The 20325-nt window shown below is 50.3% G+C and overlaps 1 protein-coding gene across 2 annotated transcripts in view; it reads left to right on the top strand.

The window, feature by feature from the left end:
* The first annotated feature begins 144 nt into the window (after positions 1-144).
* TSPAN15 (tetraspanin 15) overlaps positions 145-20325 on the top strand; it is a 56536-nt gene continuing 36355 nt past the window's right edge. The window contains exon 1 of one of the 2 annotated variants that reach the window (XM_054435768.2): positions 145-393. In XM_054435768.2, the coding sequence (XP_054291743.1) occupies positions 298-393 (96 nt within the window). In that variant the 5' untranslated portion in view covers positions 145-297. The remainder of the gene's footprint in view (positions 394-20325) is intronic. The other variant, XM_054435769.2, reaches the window with a different exon arrangement.

Raw genomic sequence — 20325 nt, 5'->3', positions numbered from 1 at the left:
TTTGCAAGACCGTCTCCCCCTCCTATCCCTTCTTGGTCCCCTCTAGGGCCCAGGGCAGCAGCCCCGCCCCTGGCCCGCCCCTCCCAGAGGCTGGGCCGCCGCGGCCTCCTATTGGCCGCCAGGGCTGGCAGGCTTCCCGGCTGGGGCTGTGATTGCCGATCGCCAGTGTCAGTCCCGGAGAGAACGCCGGTGGCGGGGCGGGTAGCCCGGCAGCCGCAGGTGGGGCCACGAGCGCTGGCTGAGGGACCGAGCCGGAGAGCCCCGGAGCCCCCGTAACCCGCGCGGGGAGCGCCCAGGATGCCGCGCGGGGACTCGGAGCAGGTGCGCTACTGCGCGCGCTTCTCTTACCTCTGGCTCAAGTTTTCACTTATCATCTACTCCACCGTGTTCTGGGTGAGTGACCCCAGTAGGGCCCGGGGATGGGGGTGGGGACCCACAATCCGGCCGCCCCCTCACTGGCCCGGGGTTGGGTCCACTCTTAGCCGCTCCAGGGATTGCGCGGGTGAGCGCGCGCGGACTCCTTGTCTTTCTACCGCACATTCTGGCGGCCAGAGCTCAGCCTGAATTTTCAGCCGCCCTTTCGGGAGTGTTAGAGCCGGTTGCCGACCGACCGAGTGCCACCTGGCTCACCTGTGTGCACCGGGTGGGCGGTTTGCCCGCTGTGCGTCCGCTGGCCGGCTGGCTAGGCCGAGGTGACCGCGCTGGCCGCGCCCACCACGCCTACCCGGTAGGACTGACTGCCTCTGCATCGGCCTGTGGAGCTTAAGTAGTTAGGCTTTGCAGTCGGAGTTGGGAGACCTGGATTCCGGGTCTGGTCCCTGCTAGTTACTTGCTGATGCCCCTGAGCGAGACGCTTCACCGCTGCGTCTTGGTTTCCTCTTTGGTGGATGCACGTGCCTCCTGCGTGGCGAGGAGAAGTCCCCCAGACGAAGTCTCCTGCACTCCTAGGTGCTCAGTTTCCGCTGTCGCTGGGCTTCACCTCCTCCTCTGCCTTGTTAGGGGGCAGGATGGTAGTGTTTAGACATGAACCAAGCTTTGAATTCCGTCGCTCCGAGTGGTATTTTATTTTATATTTTATTTTTTATTTAAAACATTGCTAATCTCTGTATCGTTCCAATTTCAGTTTGTGCGTTTCTGAAATGAGCACTTGCTGAGCGATCTTGGGGAAGTTACTTCATCCCTCTCGGCCATGGTTTCCTCATCTGTAAATGGACACAGTAATTATATTCAACTTGTAGGATGCTCGCGGAGATTAAATGAAATAGGCCGGGTACGGTGCCTAGCGAAGAGCTCAAGAAGTGTGAGACATTATTACTATCGTGGGCAGGGAATTTGGACACCTGTGGTGTAAGCTGCCCCAAGAGATTGGGTTTCTGTAAGGGCGTTTCATATTAGGCTGGGCCCTAGTCTAGAGATGAGGATATCTTCCTATAGGCCAGCTCCGCCCCTGTCACTCCAGAATCGCTCTCTGCCTGCAGTATGCCACAAGAACAGACTTGCCCAGGGACCCAGGGTGGTCACTGACACCCCATTCCCACCAAATATACACACTCTTCCCTGGTGTCCTCCTTAGCCCCTTGCTGGGTCTCTTCTGCTAGCAGGAGCTGCTGGATTTGCCATCAGGACTGGCTTTCCTTGTGACCACTTTGTGGGTGGGGCCTTGCCTGGTAATCGGAGATCCAGATTCAGCTCTGTTACTGACTTATGGATATCTTAGGCAAGTCACTTCCCTGTTTTGGGCCTCAGAACTGTTCATTGACTTTTCCATCTAGAAAACTAGTCTGAGGCCAGTTTCCAATCCAATTCTCTGACTCTAGGTAATGTGGAAGAGAGATGAACAGTATGTTTGGGGGCTGGAGGATGGAGCAAGGACCTGTTGGTGGAAGCTCCAGGGAGACAGAAGGTCATATGTGGGATGGGAGTTGGGGGGTGATTTGAGCTATAAATCAGCGGTTGCATCAGAATCTACAGATTCTTGTGCCCTGGCATAGGTATTTATTTAAATTTACATAAGCTTAATTGTAGTAAATTACTTACTAGTATTAAGGTAATTCTAGTGTGCAGTCAGTATTGAAAACTGCTGCCCTAGATGGTCTCATAGGTCCCCTAAGTCCCCAGGATTTCTGTGCTGCCCTGTGTGGTCTGTGAGCCCTTCTCTCTGTAGATCAGAGTTGAAAGAGCCTAAGGTTGATGGGTGGGGAGGTAGGAAGATGGAGTTGTATTTCCAGCTTCACCCCTTCCCCAGATATGTAATCACAAACCAGTCTCTCTACCTCCTCACACTTCCATTTTCTCATCTATAAAATGAATAAGTGAATCTCTGCCTTGTACCTCACTGAATTGTTTTAGGATTAGTGATATGGGGAAAGAGTGACATATGAGCAAAATAAGTGCAGTACAAACATACGTCATGCAGTTAAATAAAACCGAACTCTAATTTTTAAGGCTTTGTTCTGTCGCGGTCCTTTGCAGCCCCCAGAGAAGCCCACCCAATGGCCCTTGCCTTGCTTCTCTTGGGCAGGGTGGTTCTCAGAACTTGGAATCCCTCCTCTGTCGACTGAGGTTGCCTTACCAAATCCTTAACTCCCATGCCTGGAAGTATTTCTGTTTAAAAGTCTCCACACCCATGCCAAGAACTCAGCCACCTGCCAACTCTGCCAGAGCAGCTCCAGGTGCCAGAGTTTGACTTCAGGGCAGGGCCCAGTGTGAGTAAGTAATCTGTCCTGGACCAGGTTTACTGTTATTTGGAAACCATTTACAGGAAAGCCTATTATCTCTGGTGCCATCTCTGGTGCCATCTCTGGGGTTGAGGGAAAGACTACTTGCTTTGTAAGTCCAAAGTGCTAACAATTTGCATCTCGGTTTTTAGGTCTGCAGGGGCCATAAGTTTTCTGACAGCCTTGTACCTTCTGTAAGACTTTTTGCTTACTTTAAAAATTACTACTGGGGCCAGGCCCGGTGGCTCACGCCTGTAATCCCAGCATTTTGGGAGACTGAGGTGGGAGGATCACCTGAGGTCCGGAGTTTGAGACCAGCCTGGCTAACATGGTGAAACCCCATCTCTACTAAAAATACAAAAATTAGCCAGGTGTGGTGGTGTATGCCTGTAATCCCAGCTACTCGGGAGGCTGAAGCATGAGAATTGCTTGAACCCAGGAGGTGGAGGTTGCAGTGAGCTGACATCGTGCCACGGCACTGTAGTTGGGTGACAGTGTAAGACTCAGTCTCAAAAAAAAAAAAAAAAAATTACTATTGGCCAGGCATTGTGGCTCATGCCTGTAATCCTAGCACTTTGGAAGGCCAAGATGGGCAGATTGCTTGAACCTGGGAGTTCGAGACCAGCCTGGGCAACATGGTGAAACCCTGTCTCTACTAAAAATACAAAAATTAGCTGGGCGTGGTGGCATGCACCTGTAGTCACAGCTACTTGGGAGGCTGAGGTAGGAGGATCACCTGAGCTCAGGAGATGGGGGTTGAAGTGAGTTGAGATTGTGCCACTGCACTCCAGCCTGCATGAGACTCTGTTGCAGAAAATAAAAAATAAAAAATAAATTACTACTGATAGAAATGCATGCATGGGCTTGGTACAAAATTTAGAAGCAGAAAAGGGTAAGGCCGGGTGAGGTGTAATCCCAGCACTTTGGGAGGCTGAGGCGGGCGGATCGTGAGGTTAAGAGATCGAGACCATCCTGGCCAACATGGCAGAACCCCGTCTTTACTAAAAATACAAAAATTAGCTGGGTGTGGTGGCGTGTGCCTGTAGTTTCAGCTACAGCAAGGGCTGAGGTGGAGAATCGCTAGAACCCGGGAAGCGGAGGTTGCAGTGAGCCTAGATAGCGCCACTGCATTCCAGCCTGGTGACAGTCTCAAAAAAAAAAAAGGAAAGGGTAGTGGTTAGTGACAAGCCTCCCCTCCCACCCTCTCTCCTGGCCTGCCCAGTCCAGAGGATGCCTTTGTTATCAGTTTCCTGTCACTCTTTTCTGAGCTATCGTAGTCAAAGGATGTTTTAGGACAAACATATGTATATTTAAAATAAGGTAGCATACTATACACAGAACTACGTATGTAGCCCCTCTTTCACTTAAATTTAAATCCACGAGAATTATGGAGCTCTGCTAGGAGCTGCCTCATTCTGTGTGTTGGCTGCATAGATTCCACTCTAGGCTATGCCACATTTATTTAATAGTCCCCAGCTGGGGAACTCTTAGGTTGTTCCCAGTCTTTCTTTCTGTCTTTCTCTCTCTCTTTCTCTCTCTCTTTCTTTCTCTCTTTCTTTCTCTCTCTCTTTCTTTCTTTCTTTCCTTCTTTCTTTCTTTCTTTCTTTCTCTCTCTCTCTCCCCCTCCCTCCCTTCCTTCCTTCTTTCCTTCCTTCCTTTCTTTCCTTCTTTCTTTCTTTCTTTCTCTCTCTCTCTCCCCCTCCCTCCCTTCCTTCCTTCTTTCCTTCCTTCCTTTCTTTCTTTCCTTCTTTCTTTCTTTCTTTCTCTCTCTCTTTCTCTCCATCCCTCCCCCCCTCCCCCCCCTTTCTTTCTTTCTTTCTTTCTTTCTTTCTTCCTTTCGTTCACTGAGAACAGTGACAGAGTGAGTATCTCTGAATGTGTCATTTTGCATGGGTGTATATGTCTGCGGAGTAATTTCTAGGAGTGGGGTTGTTGAGTTAAGGGGTATATGATTATCTATTATACATGCAGACACGCGCCTGCCATCAGTATATACAGCTTGATGAGTTTTCACAAAGTGAACACACCTGAACACTGAGCCCCCAGGTCAACCAGCAGAATGGACAGCAGAAGCCAGATACCCCTCGAGCCCTCTTCTAGGCACTATCTCTTATCTTTGGGGGTGATCATCACTGGATTATCTAGCAGTATAGAATAGCTTTGCCTGTTTTTGTATGTGCATTTAACATTTTCATGTTATTAAATTGTCCTATATAGAGGTGATACCAATTGTAATATTATTTACTTAATATGTTTATTTAAATTTACTTTCTTTTTTTTTTTTTTTGAGACAGAGCCTCGCTCTTTCACCTAGACTGGAGTACAGTGGTGTGATCTTGCTGCAGCCTCTGCCTTCCAGGCTCAAGCGATTCTCCTGCCTCAGCCTCCCGAGTAGCTAGGACTACAGGCGCCTACTACCACGCTGGGCTAATTTTTGTATTTTTGATAGAGACGGGGTTCTACCATGTTGACCAGACTGTCTCGAACTCCTGACCTCAAATGATTCACCAGCCTGGGCCTCCCAAAGTGCTGGGATTACAGGCGTGAGTCACTGCGTCCAGCCTAAACTTACTTTTTAAAGTTAAATTTCTTTTCCTTTTTTTCCCTTTTTTAAAGTATATATTTTTTATTTTCCAGGCACATAGGTTCAAGTTGCCCTGAATATGCACGCCTTTAAATTTATTTTTAAAAGGAGGCTTTATATCAGTATTATGAATGGGAAACCAAGACCCCCATCGTAAATAGCAGGTAAAGGTTTAAAGTAAATACAGTACAGGGAAAACAAAACAATGATACTAAATCCTAGCTGGATGTCATGGGTGCTGAAGGCTGTGACCCTGACGCCCACCCTCTCTGTTCAAAAGGTAGGTTGGCAAGTGCTTGAGGGGCTTAAAGACAAACTAGCACCCAAACTGAGACCCACTCCTTGATGCAATTGGAGGGGTCGAAAGGGCATTGAACGAGGAAAGCTCAGTCTGTAAGTCCCTATGATAGATATGCCCCTAAACCGCTTATGGTTATCTGTCCCACACTCAGGGCCCTCTTGTTTTCAGCAGGGAACTTTGGGGCTGCAAAAGGGTGTGTTTGAGGCTCACTTGGCAGAGCTGGCATGTACCCCAGGTCCCTGCATCCTCAGGCAGGTGCTCCTTGGCCCTTCCAGTAAGTCATGGAGATGTCTGCGGGAGAAATGAACTCACGCTGAGGCACTTAGAGCCTCCTTTTCCCACCACACAGGGTGAATCATTCTGACACATGCGCCCTCAGCCCGTTGGGGTCACACCTCTAATTTTAGCACTGCCCACAGGGTATCTTAGAGATCCGCTTACAGGACTGCTTTTCCTTGCTGGACCGTGGGCTCCCAGAGGTCAGGATTGTAGTTCATCCATATCCTCCTCTGAATGCTGGCCCTGGGGCCTGCGCACACAGTAGGTGCTCAGGGGAGGCTCGTTGCATGATGGTGATTGAGTCCCACTTGCACCTACAAGGCGAGGATCCAATTTGGGGCAGAGGCCTGGCTGGGGGTGTAACCCGCAGTGGTCAGGTCTGCTGAGGCCTTGAGTTTGCAAAGTGGGCAGGGCTGATCATGGTGCTACGGACTCTCCACAGAGCACCAAGCCTGTTTCCTTGATAACAGGGTAGGACTTTCAAGTGGGTAAAGGTGTCATGGCTGGGGAGTGTTGACTAATCAGAAGAAAAGGACTTGGTGGGAGTTGGGGGCAAGTGGGGAGGAGCTGAGGGTGGGTAGGTGGTGGAGGCAGCGAATGCCAGAGGCAATAGGAACTCTTTCTGGGCTTTCTCCGAGGATGAACCTGCTTATTAGAGCTTGGTCTGTGATTTCTTACATTTCTTATAGTTTAATGGTTAAGAGTGTGGGCTGTGTACCAGGTTGCCTGGGTTCAAATCCCAGCTCTGACACTTAAAGGTTAAGTGGCCTAGGCATAACTTCCATGCACCTCACCTACCTGAGAGTTGCTGAGAAGATTAAATGGATTAATACATCTGAAGAGCTTAGAGCGGTGCCTGGCACATGACAAACACTCCATCAATTACTCACGGATTAGCCGTTCTTTTCCTGCCTTCCTCTCTAGCCTTGCTGCTCAGGAGCCATAGACTAAGAATGAGAAGGGCTGTTAAAGACACCTCTAGTGCAGCCTTTTGAATTTACCGATAAGAAATCAGAGGCCTGAAGAGAAGTGAGTTGCCTGAAAGCCCACAGCAAGTCAGTGACAGGCCAAGACCAGATGGAGGCTGCCCGACTCCAGTTTCTTCCTCGGGCCCCCATGACCTTTCCAGGCGCCATGTATGTTCCTCCCTGGTGTCAGGGTGAGGGTAGAAGATAACCTTTCTGAAAGAGGCCACGTCCCTGGCCTCCCAGTGAAGCACTAGGTGAAGCCAGGCCAAAAAGAAAGCACTTCTCTGGAGACAGTTTCCAGGAGGAGATTTTTACTTTCGAGAAGAGCTTTATTATTTTTGTGAAAATAATACATGCGCATAGCTTAAAAAATTCAAGCCATTCGGGAAAGTACAACGAAAACAACAAAAGTCCCCTTTGATTCTACTACTGGGATTCAACCGCTGTTATATGTTGGTAAACATCCATCTGGACATCTTGTACATATATGTAGACATTTTACTTCTTTAATTATCTTTCTTATTGTGTTTGATTTGTCGAGCAGAGTTCATTTTCTGGCTCTAGGTAAGCATTCCAAATAGTGAAACTCAAATAGTGAAGCTGAAAGTGGGGCAGCCTTCATATTGGAGAAGTGGTCAGCCGTGCCTAATGGGCTGTCAGAGATGATCTCATAGCATCAGACTGGGCTCAGGCCTTGGGCACAGAGAGGTCCTCCCCTCCCCCAGTCTGGCCACAGAGACTTTAAAATCCAGAGAATCAGGGCTGCAGCCCTGCCAGGGGTTTGGAGAACCTTCCAACACCTTCATTTTATAGATGAGCAAACTAAGGCCCTGAGAAATGTCCTTTGCTCTTAACCTAGACTTTGTACATGGTCTCGTTCCCCGCTTTAATAGAGGAATTGCTTTATGTCATAGGACTGGACCTTGCTGCCTTTGGGTTGGTTCCTGGAGAAGCAGGAATAACCACCTGCCCTCCTGCCCGGAGCCCTTTCTTCCCAGGTGACTCACAATGCCACCCTGGGGTGGGGCTCACGGTCAACCTGATAAGGGACTGATAATGAAATCTCTGTACCAACTGGCTCCACAAAGGGGAAAGATGTTTTCTGGGTAAGTCTGGTCAGAAGAGGTTGAGGGTGGGGGAAAACAAAACAGACAAAAAAAAAAAAAAAAAATGAAACAACCTTTCCCAGAGAGAACTTTTAGATGTGAATGGGTTTGAATTGACTTCTTGTTGGAAGGCAGGAGCATTCAGTCTTAACCAGCCGTGCTCTCTGGTTGGTTGGTTTGTTCATTAAGTCAACAAATAGTTATTTGATGCCTACCGAATGCCAGGCACTGTGATACCGTGGTAGGTGTGGGAAACAACTATGAACAAGGCAGGTTTAGTCCAGGCCTTGGAAGACAGAGCAGTAAATAAGTATCACTTGTGATAGGTGCTAAGGAGAAAATTAGTGAGCAAGTGGGGAGGGATGGGTGTTTCCACTTTCGATGATGTGGTCAGGGAAAGCCTTTATGAGGAGCTGACATTTCAGCTGAAGCTCAAATAGAGAAGGGGCCAGCCATAAAGGCTTGTCCAGAGCATCCCAGGCAGAGAGAGCCATGAGTGCAAAGTCCCTGAGGCAGATCGCAAGCATGGCTGCAGCAGATGAGGAAGCCCGGGAAGGGCTGCGCTGTGGATGGAGAGGGTGGCAGGGGCCTGGCTGTATGAAGAGTTTGGGGTTCGAGTGACTGAGAAGCAGGTTTTCATTGTCAGGCCCTGTGGTCTTGACATCCAGAGACCTAGATCAGGTAGGTGTTGGCTATTCTGTGTGACACTGGGTAAAGGACCAGCTCTCTGAGCCTCCGAGATGCCTCCTCTGTGGGTACCCCAGAGGGCAGTGGGGAGGATCCTGTGAGATGAGAGGTGCGAAAGCACGGGGCCTACTCTAGGGCCCCCCACCCATGGAAGGAGGGAGACTCTAGGGCCCCCCACCCACTGAGGGAGGGAGACTGTAGGGCCCCCAACCTCCACGAAGGGAGGGAGACTCTAGGGCTCCCTGCCCACAGAGGGAGGGAGAGTCACCTGCGAGCCTTGCATTGCTCAGGGGTAGTTGGGGAGATGAGATGAGATGAGATGAGATGAGATGAGATGAGAACCTCTGGAATCCATCTTGTCAGAGGAGGCTTCTTTGCCCCTGGGGTACTCAGCCTGCCCAGAACAGATGGCTATGGAACCAGCTCCTCCAGCCAGCTGGTCTGACCCCTTGGGCGTGCATGTGGTCTTTTCCAGAGGCTGGGCCCCTCCCACCCCTTAGTTTCTGGGCTACCATGGCACACTGTCAGAGGCACTGGGCCACAACAGGCACGCGGGGCCAGGCAGGCCGTCTGAGAAGTGTCCTGCAAGGCTCTGAGGGGTCCCAGCCCTCGGTCGGCACGAGTTGTGCAGCTCCAAGCTAGGCGCCTGGGCCGGTGGAGGTGGGGAAGAGACACCATAGAGACACTGTAGACTTATGGTGTCACCTTCCCCCGCTAGAGGGTTGGCCTGTGAAGGAGATGGCAGCCACCTCTGCCTCTGGTGATGTGCCATGTTAGCCCAGGAACTAAGGGGTGGGAGGGGCCCATTCCCTGGAAAAGAACACATGCACACCCAAGGGGTCAGACCAACTGGCTGGAGGAGCTGGTTCCATCAAGGGCCAGTCTGAGCTAGACTGCCTGACTGTAGTGGCCTGACCACCACATTTTGCTTCATCTCTTTGAATTCTCAGAGTGACCCTTGAGCTGGGCAGGACAGGGGGTCTTGTCCTGTTTTACAGAGGAGTCCTTGGGAGGACTCTGAGAGCTTCCCTGGGCAGAGAGGCCTTGCAGAGAGGAGTGGAGATGAGTCTTGGGAGAGGGAGGGCGGGCTACAGAATGTTTTTTGGGCCTGAGTGTTGAGGTCAGAAATGCCCTCTGGGAAGACCAGGTCTGGAGACCAAGCAGACCTGAGGAGGATGAGCACTTCTTGGTTGGCAGGTGAGGAGAAGGTCCATGTGACAAGTCATGGACAACTCTCTGTGCCTTGGTTTTCTTGTCTGCTGGGAGGGGATAATTGTTGTGCTGCCCACAGGGGTGAGGCTTGGATGAGGCAGTGCCCACAGAGCTCTGAGTGGGCATCTGGCTGGGTAACCGTTCATGCAGATGCTGGGAGGACACACCGTCTGCCGCGTGTCTCGCCACACTTTGCTTCATCTCTTTGCATTCTCAGAATGACCCCGTGTGCCTTGTCCCATTTTACAGAGGAGGAGACTGAGGCCCTGAGCGGGGAAGTAACTTGTGTGAGAACCATCATTTGCGTCTGTTCCTGGGACAAGAACTGTTTCACTGTGGGAAAGGTGCCTGTTGGGTTTTAATTTTTTCCAGAAGGGACTTTCTCGCCAAGACATTTGCATCTGGGCCTGCAGTGAAGCAAATATTTCCCTGGAGGGTGGAAGGAAAACAGCCTTGGCCCAGATGGGCTTGTTTTTCCCTCTTCAGAACCCTCCCACTTCCTGCCTGGGAGAGCAGGAACCCCCAACTCCTGGGGCTGCTGGAAGTCCCTCTCAGGATGTTGCCTGTGACCTTGTATGAGTGACACAGGCTGTTTCCCATCTCCTACCAGAGGGTTGGCCATGCTGACCTCTCCGGCTGTGCTGGGTGCAGTATGGGGAGACTGTGGGGGTGCTTGGGGTCAGGGTGTTCATTTCTGGGCGCTCACTGTGCCAGGTGCTGGGTGCAGGCATGGGCACAGTGTGGCTGGTGGTGGGCTGAGGCCAGCCTCTGGCCCACCCTGTGGCAGATTGGGACCATCCCCTGGGGGGATGCACAGGATTCTGAGACTAGGTCACTTCCCAGAGTCAAAAGACAGGACCTTCTTGGCCAGTGGACCTTGACTTCATGGCTCAAGGCCTCCTACCCTGGGAGGATTTCACAAGAACACATGTCCACCACCCCCCGCCACCGCCCCCCCATCACCAGAGCTTCTGATTCAGTGGGTCTGGGCTAGGCCCAGGCACCTGTAATTAAAAAAAAAAAATTATAATGACAGGGTCTTGCTCTGTCACCCAGAGCAAGTGGTCCAATCATGGCTCACTGCAGCCTTGACCTCCTGGGCTCAAGTGATCCTCCCACCTCAGCCTCCTGAGTAGCTAGAACCACAGGCATGTGCCACCATACCTGGCTAATTTTAAAGTTTTTTTTTTTTTTTGTAGAAATAGTGTCTTACCATGTTGCCCAGGCTAGTCTTGAACTCCTGGGCTTAAGTGATCCACCTGCTTCCACTTCCCAAAGTGCTGGGATTATGGGCGTGAGCCACCGTGCCCAGCTTTATCTGTAATATTTTTATTTTTATTTTATTTTTTAAGTTTATTTTATTTTTGAGACGGAGTCTTGCTCTGTCGCCCAGGCTGGAGTGCAGTGGTGCGATCTCGGCTCACTGCAAACTCCGCCTCCCAGGTTTACGCCATTCTCCTGCCTCATCCTCCCAAGTAGCTTGGGACTACAGGTGCCCACCATCACGCCCAGCTGGTTTTTTGTATTTTTAGTAGAGACAGGGTTTCACCGTGTTAGCCAGGATGGTCTTGATCTTCTGACCTCGTGATCCGCCCGCCTCGGCCTCCCAAAGTACTGGAATTACAGGCATGAGCCACCGCACCTGGCCCTACCTGTAATTTTTAAACTTCCCTGGGTGATTCTAATGTGCAGCTGGAGTCGAAACCACAGCTCAGGGTGGTATCTGTAAGGGAATTCTGATGGTACTGGCGATTTCCAGGACACCTTTCTCTGCAGGTGAATCCTGAGTGATGTGAAACCTTCTTCTGACATCTCTTACGATCTGGACAGGTTCTCTGAGCTGGGGAAAGTTAGCAAACACAGTTGGGAGAGGCCCAGAAAGAAAGAGAACACTCTAGCCAGGGGTTTGGGAGAAGTGCAGGGGGAGTCAGTAGGGCCCCATGTGGGCGAGGAAGGGCTGGTGGAGGTATGTGGAGACCACTGGCCTGGGAATGTGGGAGACTATGGGAGCTGGCTTCTCCTGCAGGGAACCAGGATGTATGTTGTGGGAGGGAGGGGAGTCTGTGAGTTCTAGAATTTTGCTTTCCTTTTGGTTATCTTCAAAACAGTCTTTTACGTGCTCTAAAGGCAAGGTTTCTGTGCAGTTACCTTTGTAACTAGAATAAGTTTCTATAGAATCAGGCTTAAGTTTTATGAGTCAGGGATTCAGAAACTTGTGGGGTGGCCTGTGACAATTTTTCCTCCTTAAATGATATCTCGAGTTTGAGAACTCTCGATGCAGGATTATCATGTTGGAAAGCTGGCTGTGATCTCCAGGTCAGTGAACTGCAGTTCTGGCCCCCATAGGAGAGGTGTGGCAGGTGGTGGTCTATCTCTACTTCACAGATGGTGAAAGAGGGCCAGACAGGGGAGAGGACCTTGCTTGGGATCATGGTGGTAAGCTAGGGGCCAGTTAGCAGAAGGATGAGGCCTTGATTTCTCATTCTGACTGGTGAGCTCTGTTGTGAGTTGAGTCGTGGCCTCATCAAAAAGGTATGTTCTTGGCCGGGTGCGGTGGCTCACACCTGTAATCCCAGCACTTTGGGAGGCTGAGGCAGGTGGATCACTTGAGGTCAGGCGTTAGAGACCAGCCTGGCCAACATGGTGAAACCCCATCTCTACTAAAAATACAAAAATTAGCCGGGCATAGTGGCACATGCCTATAATCCCAGTTGCTTGGGAGGCTGAAGCAGGAGAATTGCTTGAACCTGGGAGGTGGAGGTTGCAGTGAGCCGAGATGGCGCTACTGCACTCCAGCTAGGCGTCAAAGCGAGACCCCGTCTCAAAAAATAATAATAATAAAGTATGAAGGAATGTATGTTTAGGTGCTAGAACCTGTGAATGTAACCTTATTTGGAAAAAGGGTTTTTGCAGATATAATTCAGTTCAAAATCTTGAAATGAAATCATCTTAGATGACCTGAGTGTGCCCTAAATCCAATGTCAAGTGCCTTTATAAGAGAAAGGCAGAGGGAGATATGAGGCGGACAGAAGAGGAGGCCATGGGCACACAGAGGAAACTGAGTACACGGCCTCAGTGTACTCAGTGTGCAGACGGGGGCAGACAAGCCGAGCAACTCTGGGAGCCACTAAAAGCTGGCGGAGGCAAGAGGGCTTCTCCCCTAGAGCCTCCAGAGGGAGCATGGCTCAGCAGACACCTTGGCCTCTGGCCTCCAGAACTGTGAAAGATTAAACTTCTGTTTTAAGCCACCCCATTTGTGGTCATTTGTTCGGGCAGCCATAGGAAAATGCAAGCCCTTCTGCCTCACCAGGTGGCCTTACTAGGGAGGGGCCCAACTGAGCAGGGCCGTGAGAACCACCTTCCTTCTGTGGGTTGTGCTGAAAACCAAGGGGGAAGGAGTGGGGCAAGAACAGAGGGGCTGGGGGAGGAGTGAGACTGTGGGGAGTGAGGCTTCTGTCCCATCCTCAGGCCAGGGGGCCATGTCCTACAGCTGGTTTCTTGGGGCTTCCCCTCTGCAAGGAAAACCTAATGGAAAGAGGTTAGAGGTTAAAACCGGGGAAGGTGGATGCGAGCTAGCTCTCAGGAAGGACTTGCCGGCTGTGAAAACAGTTAAATCAAAACTGCTTGCCAAGCTGAGCTGTAAAACGTGGGATTCCCTGACAGCTTCAGAACAGGAGCGTCACCCATTGTGTGGGGCAGTTAGGATGTGGTCTGAACTTCCAGTGGGTTGAACTTTGAGGGGCCGTAGAGGGCATCTAGTGTTACCCGTTCCTTTCAGAGAGAAGGAAACCAAGCCCCAAGCCACCGAGCATGTGCCCCTGGTTCTAAAACTCTGCCAATGGGACCATCTCTAGTGTGCAGGGGGGACAATGGACACTACTCAGTGGTTTCAAACCAGGAGCTTCCTCTCCAGCCAGGATGTGGGGACAGAGGCCTGACTTGTGACTTCTCACAGAGAAGGGAAGAATGTTCCCTGCAGGGTCAGAACCCAGGCTAGGGGAGCCCTGTTCATGCCTCTGGCTTGGTTCTGACTCAGCCTCTGACCTGGGAGGGACCAGGTCACAGGGACAGATGAGCCAGCCCTGTCCCTGTCCCCTTGAGAAGCTGGCACTCACTGAGTCCTAGCAGCATGCTCCGACAGCTGCAGACATTCTGTGATCTGGGTGGAGCAAGCAGGCCTGGCCAGAGTCTCCCAGGAGGCTGTGGCAGAGACACTTAGCTTCGGGGTGTTGGGCTCTGGGCTTCCCCTGGGGGTGGCAGTGGCCACTTGGCTTTCCAACCACTAGGCAGGTAGACAAGATGAGGGCAGGAGTTGTTCAGAGCAGAGACAAGATGAGGGCAGGAGTTGTTCAGGGACCCACAGACCCTGAGATGGGGTGGGGCCTACTTCTGGCCTGTTCATTTCTACAGTATTTTCCTTCTCCACTGTGGTCTTCTGGTGCCGGCCTCACATGGAATGAAACTTGACTTTTTTCAGCCAGGAATTCCCCCACACTCTATCTAGCTGGGTTGTGCCTTCTGCATCCTCCTAGGTTGTCCTATATTGTCTTTAAAGCTAACAATTAATGAGCCCTTCTTGTGTGCCAGGCTCTGGGCTGAGCTGTTTTCTAGCCATTCTCTCACTTCGACCTCCAGCAGCCTGAGAGACAGCGCTGCTCTTGCCTCGTTTGCACTTGGGAAGGAGATGCCCAGAGAGTTAGGTAACTCACTCGTGAGAGCTGGAGGTGGGGTGTGAAGCCTCTCTCTCTCGGCAGACTTACCGGCTTCCTTCCTGGCCTAGATGTTTGTTCTTCTTTCTTGGAAGAACTTTTCTTAGAGAGATGGACTTTTTGGGGATGGGTGGTTTGGTCATTTAGTCACTCATCAAACATGTTCTAGACTTGAGGGCGTCTCTGATCCTCCCCGAGGCTCTGCGCTTCCAGAAGGCCATCCCGGTTAGGTTTGTAACTTTATGCAGAAGTTACAAGACATTGCTAACACAGGGACTGGTATCTCTGCTGGAGTAGCACCAGCTTCCCAGGGCAGGGGCGACAGGCTCCCCTAGGGAGGTGGGCCGGTTGCCACCTTGTGTGGGGATGGAGGGAGCAAGCTGACCCGAAGTGGCACCAGAGGCCAGGGCCCGGGTCCCATTGGCTCTCTGGAGCTGCAGGAAGGCAGAAGTGGGGCCAGCATCACTGTCCTTCAGAAATGCATCCTTTAATTTTTATTTTTTTGGAGAGGATATGCCAGGGCGTGAGAAGTCTTGTTCCTGGTGAGGGAGGGTGGCCTGTGGTGTGACAGAGCACTGGCCTGGGAGCTGGGAGACCCTGGTCGCAGCTGCTGAGTGGGGGCTAATTTGCAGTGTGACCTTGTGGGAGTGCCAGCCTCTCTCTCAGCCTCAGATTCCCATCTGCAAAATCAGGAGATTGGGCCGGATCAGCGTCCCCCGGCTGATTCCTGGTGGTGCACAAGATGATTGTAGGTGGGCCATGGGAGAACATTTAAACATTTTAATATGCATATGGGAAGTGTGATGTGTATTAAAAAAATAATTAGTACCTCAAACTTGTGATTGTGTAGATCTTGATTAGTTTAGGTCAGGACCGTATTTACTTGAGTAAGAAAAGCCAGTGGGGTTTTATTAAAACATCGAATTAATAATAATGCAAGTAGCTGGCCAACCCGACCATGTGGAGATGTGATAAGAGAATGGCTGGAGTTTGGGAGACACTGGAAGTTCTCAGTGGTTCCTTCCAGCTCTTTTCTGGGAACGCAGGCAGTGTGGCACCTCCTGGTCAGGTGCAGACACTTAACACAGTCTGTGTACTGCTGACTGTTAAAGAAGGAAGTGGCTTCTCATTATGGTACAGCGTCTTACAGTTTACAAAGGAGTTTCACCACCTCAGGGTCTCCTTCGCGTGACCATTATATTCCCATGTCACAGTGGAGAGGCAGTTGGCGCTCTGAGGGAGATGGTCTGGCCAGCATCGCGCAGCTCATAAGTGGCCCAGTGCCTCCAGCTGGCCTGGGCTCTTTGCTGGGTCGCATCAGCGCCAGCCCTCTGGGAGCCCATTCCTGACCTTTACCTCCTTTCCCGGCTGCCACTTTCTGCACGGGGTTTCATGGTCATGTTGGCTTGTTGCATGCATCTTCTCTTGTCCTGATTTTCTTAAAGCAGAGGAGAAAAGGATTTGAGGTGACAAGTGACCCTCCCTCTCCCTTTCCCCAGGCCTCTTCCCCATGCAGTGAGGGGCATGTTCTAAAGCCCTCGGCACCCTGTTTCCTAATAGGTGCACTTGGATCTGTAATAGGTAGGTTCCCATTACAGCCTGTATTTAGCTCCAGGTAGCAGTTAGTGAAACATCTGGTTTGGGCATTAATTCCAGGCCAGAACAGGCCACCAGACCCAGGCCTCTGGTGAGCTGACCCTTGTCTGTGGCCACTGAGACTTTCCTAATGGCACTGAATCTGGTCTGGAGCTTTAGGCAAAAAGGAAGACTCAAACCTGTAGTAAACAAACCTCTTCCTTTAGCCAGGTGTGGTGGCATGTGCCTGCAGTCCCAGCTACTTGGGAGGCTGAGGCAGGAGGATCGCTTGAGCCCAAGAGGTTGAGGCTGCAGTGAGCTATGATCACACCACTGTACTCCAGCCTGGGCAACAGGGTGAGACCTTGTCTCCTCTAAACAAAACAAAACAACACACACACACACACACACACACACACACACACCTCTTCTTGGAAAACATAGAACTTGGTTGCTATAGAAAAGGTAAAAGAATATTCTTGGATATAGTTATAGCCACAACACTGTTATCATGCCTAAGAAAATACTAAGTTTATGCAAAAACATATCTAATTGTCCCTAAAACATCTCTCATAGTGCATTAAAAAAAATCAGGACCCAGCATCACAGTTTATACATTGCGTTGGGTTTCTTTTTGATAAAAAATGTCCCAGTGCATCTGAAACTTGAGGGGTGACCTCTGAGGCCCTGAATGTTATAGCTTCTGGGGTCCTGGTGTGGACTGTCATGTGTTACTTGCCTACATTGTACCTGATCCAAGACTTATTGGGGCCAGCTGGTTCCTTTTGTTGTTTAGGGGAAATTCAGAAAGCCAATTAGGAAAGGCTTGCCTGGAAAACTGTCCCCACCCATGAGACTCCAGCCCCCGGCTCCCTCCCCAACATTCTCATTAGGAGAGCTGATCGGTGTCTGGAAGCCAGACCCAAGGCTCCCTGAATCCTCACCCTTAATCACCAGGTGCACACACTGGGCCCTGTGTCAGGCACTGGGGAAAGATGCTCTAAAGAACTGAAAGACCCCCAGCTGGCTGCCCACAGCCTGCCTGGAGAGACCCGGTGTGCCCTGGTGTGGCCGGGTCATGGCTCTTGGCAAGTCAATGCACTGATGTGTGGGGCAGTGGTTCTTTGTTCCCTGGTTCTGATGCTTGGGGTAGGCTGGGGTAGGGCCGAGAGAGCCCCCTTCTCTCATACCAGACGGGGAGCATTATCAGGTGGCTGGAGTATCCCCTAATCAATACTTTCTGTATCAAGCTGCGATAGAGGAAATGGACTTTTTTTTTTTTGAAAAAGTTAAACGCACAGAAAAATGGAAGGAAGAATTCAAAGAACATCTGCCCGCCTCTGAGTTATCAGTTGTGAACATCTTGTCTTAACAGCTCTCTCTAAATAGACCACTTCTTTTTTTGCCAACCCAGCTACAAGGAGGCTGCAGTCGTTGTGACCCCACTTCTCTAAATACCTCAGCATTCGGCTTCCCAGAAAGGGCATTCTTCCTCACACCACTGCTGTCCATCTGATAAAAAAAAACAAAAAACAAAAAACACCATGAAATCAAACTTTTCAGTCCTATATACAGGCCACATTTCTTATGACATTCCTGTGTTGTAAGAAATATGTTTGTTCTTTGTCCCCAGTTCCTGGCACAGAGCTCTTAAAACCCTTGGAATTTCCTGATAGGAATACCTTTTGTTATTAATAATGAGCCCATTTAGTCACACCTAGTTTACGCTGATGCGATGATTTAGGGTAAGGCCCTAGATGGCCTTAGGATGAGGCGAATCACCAGAAACACCAAATAATTAGAGGGTTGGATGGTTCAGCCCCTCCTGTGGGCTGACAGAAAGGGTGAGGGTGGGGGTGGGGGTTGGGAGCTGGAGATTGAGCTCTATGTAAAACTTTTTTTTTTTTTTTCCAATTCTCAACCAGTAGAAGAGAAAAACTCTTGAACAATGAGATTTGATGAGCTTCTGGGTTTGGGAACTCACTGAGGTGTTGAGGGGTGGGCGTGGGCTCAGAGAGGGCCTGGGAGCTCCCTCCCCACCTTGCCCAGTGCATCTCCTCCCTCTGGCTGTTCCTGAGTTGTATTCTTTGTAATATACTGGTTAATATAAGTAACCCTGAGTTCTGTGGGCCATTCGTGCAAATTATCAAACTTGGGGAAGGGGTTGTCGGAACCCCTGACTTAAAGCCAGACTTTGAGTCCTGACTTGTGATTGGCATCTGAAGGTCAGGCAATCTTGTAGGCTCTTTTTTTTTTTTTTTTTTTTTTTTTTTTTTTTTGAGACAGAGTCTTACTCTGTCACCCAGGTTGGCCAGAGTGCAGTGGCTTGATCTTGGCTCACTGCAACCTCTACCTCCCAGGCTCAAGCAAACCTCCACCTCCCAGGCTCAAGCAATCCTCCCACCTTAGCCTCCCAAGTATTAGGTTGTTGCAAAAGTAATTGCAGTTTTTGCCATTACTTTTAATAATAATATTTTTTTAAATAGCTGGGACTACAGGTGCACGCCACCATGTCCAGCTAATTTTTGTATTTTTTTGTAGAGATGAGAGTTCGCCATGTTGCCTAGGCTGGTCTCAAACTCCTGGGCTCAAGCAATCTGTCCACTTTGGCCTCCCAGAGTGCTAGGATTACAAGCTTGAGCCACCATGCCTAGCCTAATCTCCTGGGCTTGAGCACATTAACCTGTGGGATCTGATGCTAACTCCAGGTAAATGGTTTCAGAGTTGAATTAAATTGTACGACACCCAGCTGGTCTCTCAAGAGAATCAAAGAACTGGCTGATGATGTTGGAAAGCACCTCATTCCCCAAATGTCCTTTGTGGTGATATTTTACCCAATTCAGGATCCACCCAAGGTTTGTACATTACTTCTGGCTCTATGTCTCTTTAATCTGCCCCAGCCTAAACTATCCTTACTTCTTTTGAGTCCTTTGAAGCCTCCAGGCCACTTGATCTGTAGAATGTCTGAGTTGTTTCATAGCTTCACAGCTTCCTCATGATTAGGTTCAGGCCACACATTTCCTGCAGGAGCATTTCACAGTGGGTGCAGCAGGAGGTACGGAATATCACATTAGAGGGTGCGTGCTATCTGGCCACACCATGGTTGGCCAGGCTGAACTTGACCAGCCCTCTCCATTGCAAAGGCACCTTTCCCCATGATGATGAACACATAGGCTGATGTGAAACACCCTGGTGAAAAAAGTTTTAAAAGTTAATCTGAATGTGAGACTCCCCTGCTTAAATTATTTCAATTATTTCCCTATTCCAGCCTCAAAATACATTGCCTGCTTCTGGACACCTTCACATGCCCACTGTGGTCCAGGCCACTGTCACCTAACATTGGTCACTGCAGTAGCTCCCTGACTGGCCCCTCCCACCTCCATCTCCCAGTCTCTTGGCATAGCAGTCCAAGCAACTCATTTAAAGATCACAGCCACGCGTGGTGGCAAGTGCTACTTGGGAGGCTAAGGTGGGAGGATTGCTCGAGCCCAGGAGTCCGAGACCAGCCTGAGCAACATAGCAAGACCCCGTCTCAATTATTTAAAATAAAAAAAGATCACAGTTGGAACAGAGCACTTCTCTGCAAACTTTCAGTGCCTCCCATCCACTCAGAGCAAAAGTCAGTCTTCTCAGTGGCCTCAGAGTCCCCTCCTGATCAGCTCACTGCCTCATCTCCTATATGCTCCCTCTCCAGCAGCCCTGTCCCCCTTGCTGTTTCTTGAAAACACAGGCACATCCCAGGGCCATGGTGCCTGCTTGGATGCTCGTTCATGTATCCGTGTGGCTTGGTCCCTCCTCTACTCCAAGTCTTTGCTCATATGTCACCCTCCCTGGCCACACTGACGGCCCCTTTCCCCAGCTTCCCTAGCCTTCCTCCCCGTTTTATTTTTCTTGGTAGCACTTATAACCATAGCACAGTATATATTTTTCTTACTTGTTTGCCTCTCCCCAAGTAGAATGTGAGCTCCACCAAAGCTGGGATTTTTGTGGTTTTCTTTCATTGCTCTCGTTGTACACCCAGTTCTTAAAATAGCAGCTCCCAAAGTGGGTCTAGGTACCTCTGGGTTCCCCTTTCAGGGGCTCTTGCATCTAGAACCACTTTCGTAGTAATACTAAGACTCCCATTGTCACTCTCTTGGGAGCATGTGATGGAGTATTCCAGAGGCACCTGAACACTCGATGTGGCA

Source organism: Pongo pygmaeus, chromosome 8 (assembly GCF_028885625.2).
Source record: "Pongo pygmaeus isolate AG05252 chromosome 8, NHGRI_mPonPyg2-v2.0_pri, whole genome shotgun sequence".
NCBI classification, from domain to species: domain Eukaryota; kingdom Metazoa; phylum Chordata; class Mammalia; order Primates; family Hominidae; genus Pongo; species Pongo pygmaeus.
This window is presented reverse-complemented; position numbering and strand designations above follow the sequence as displayed.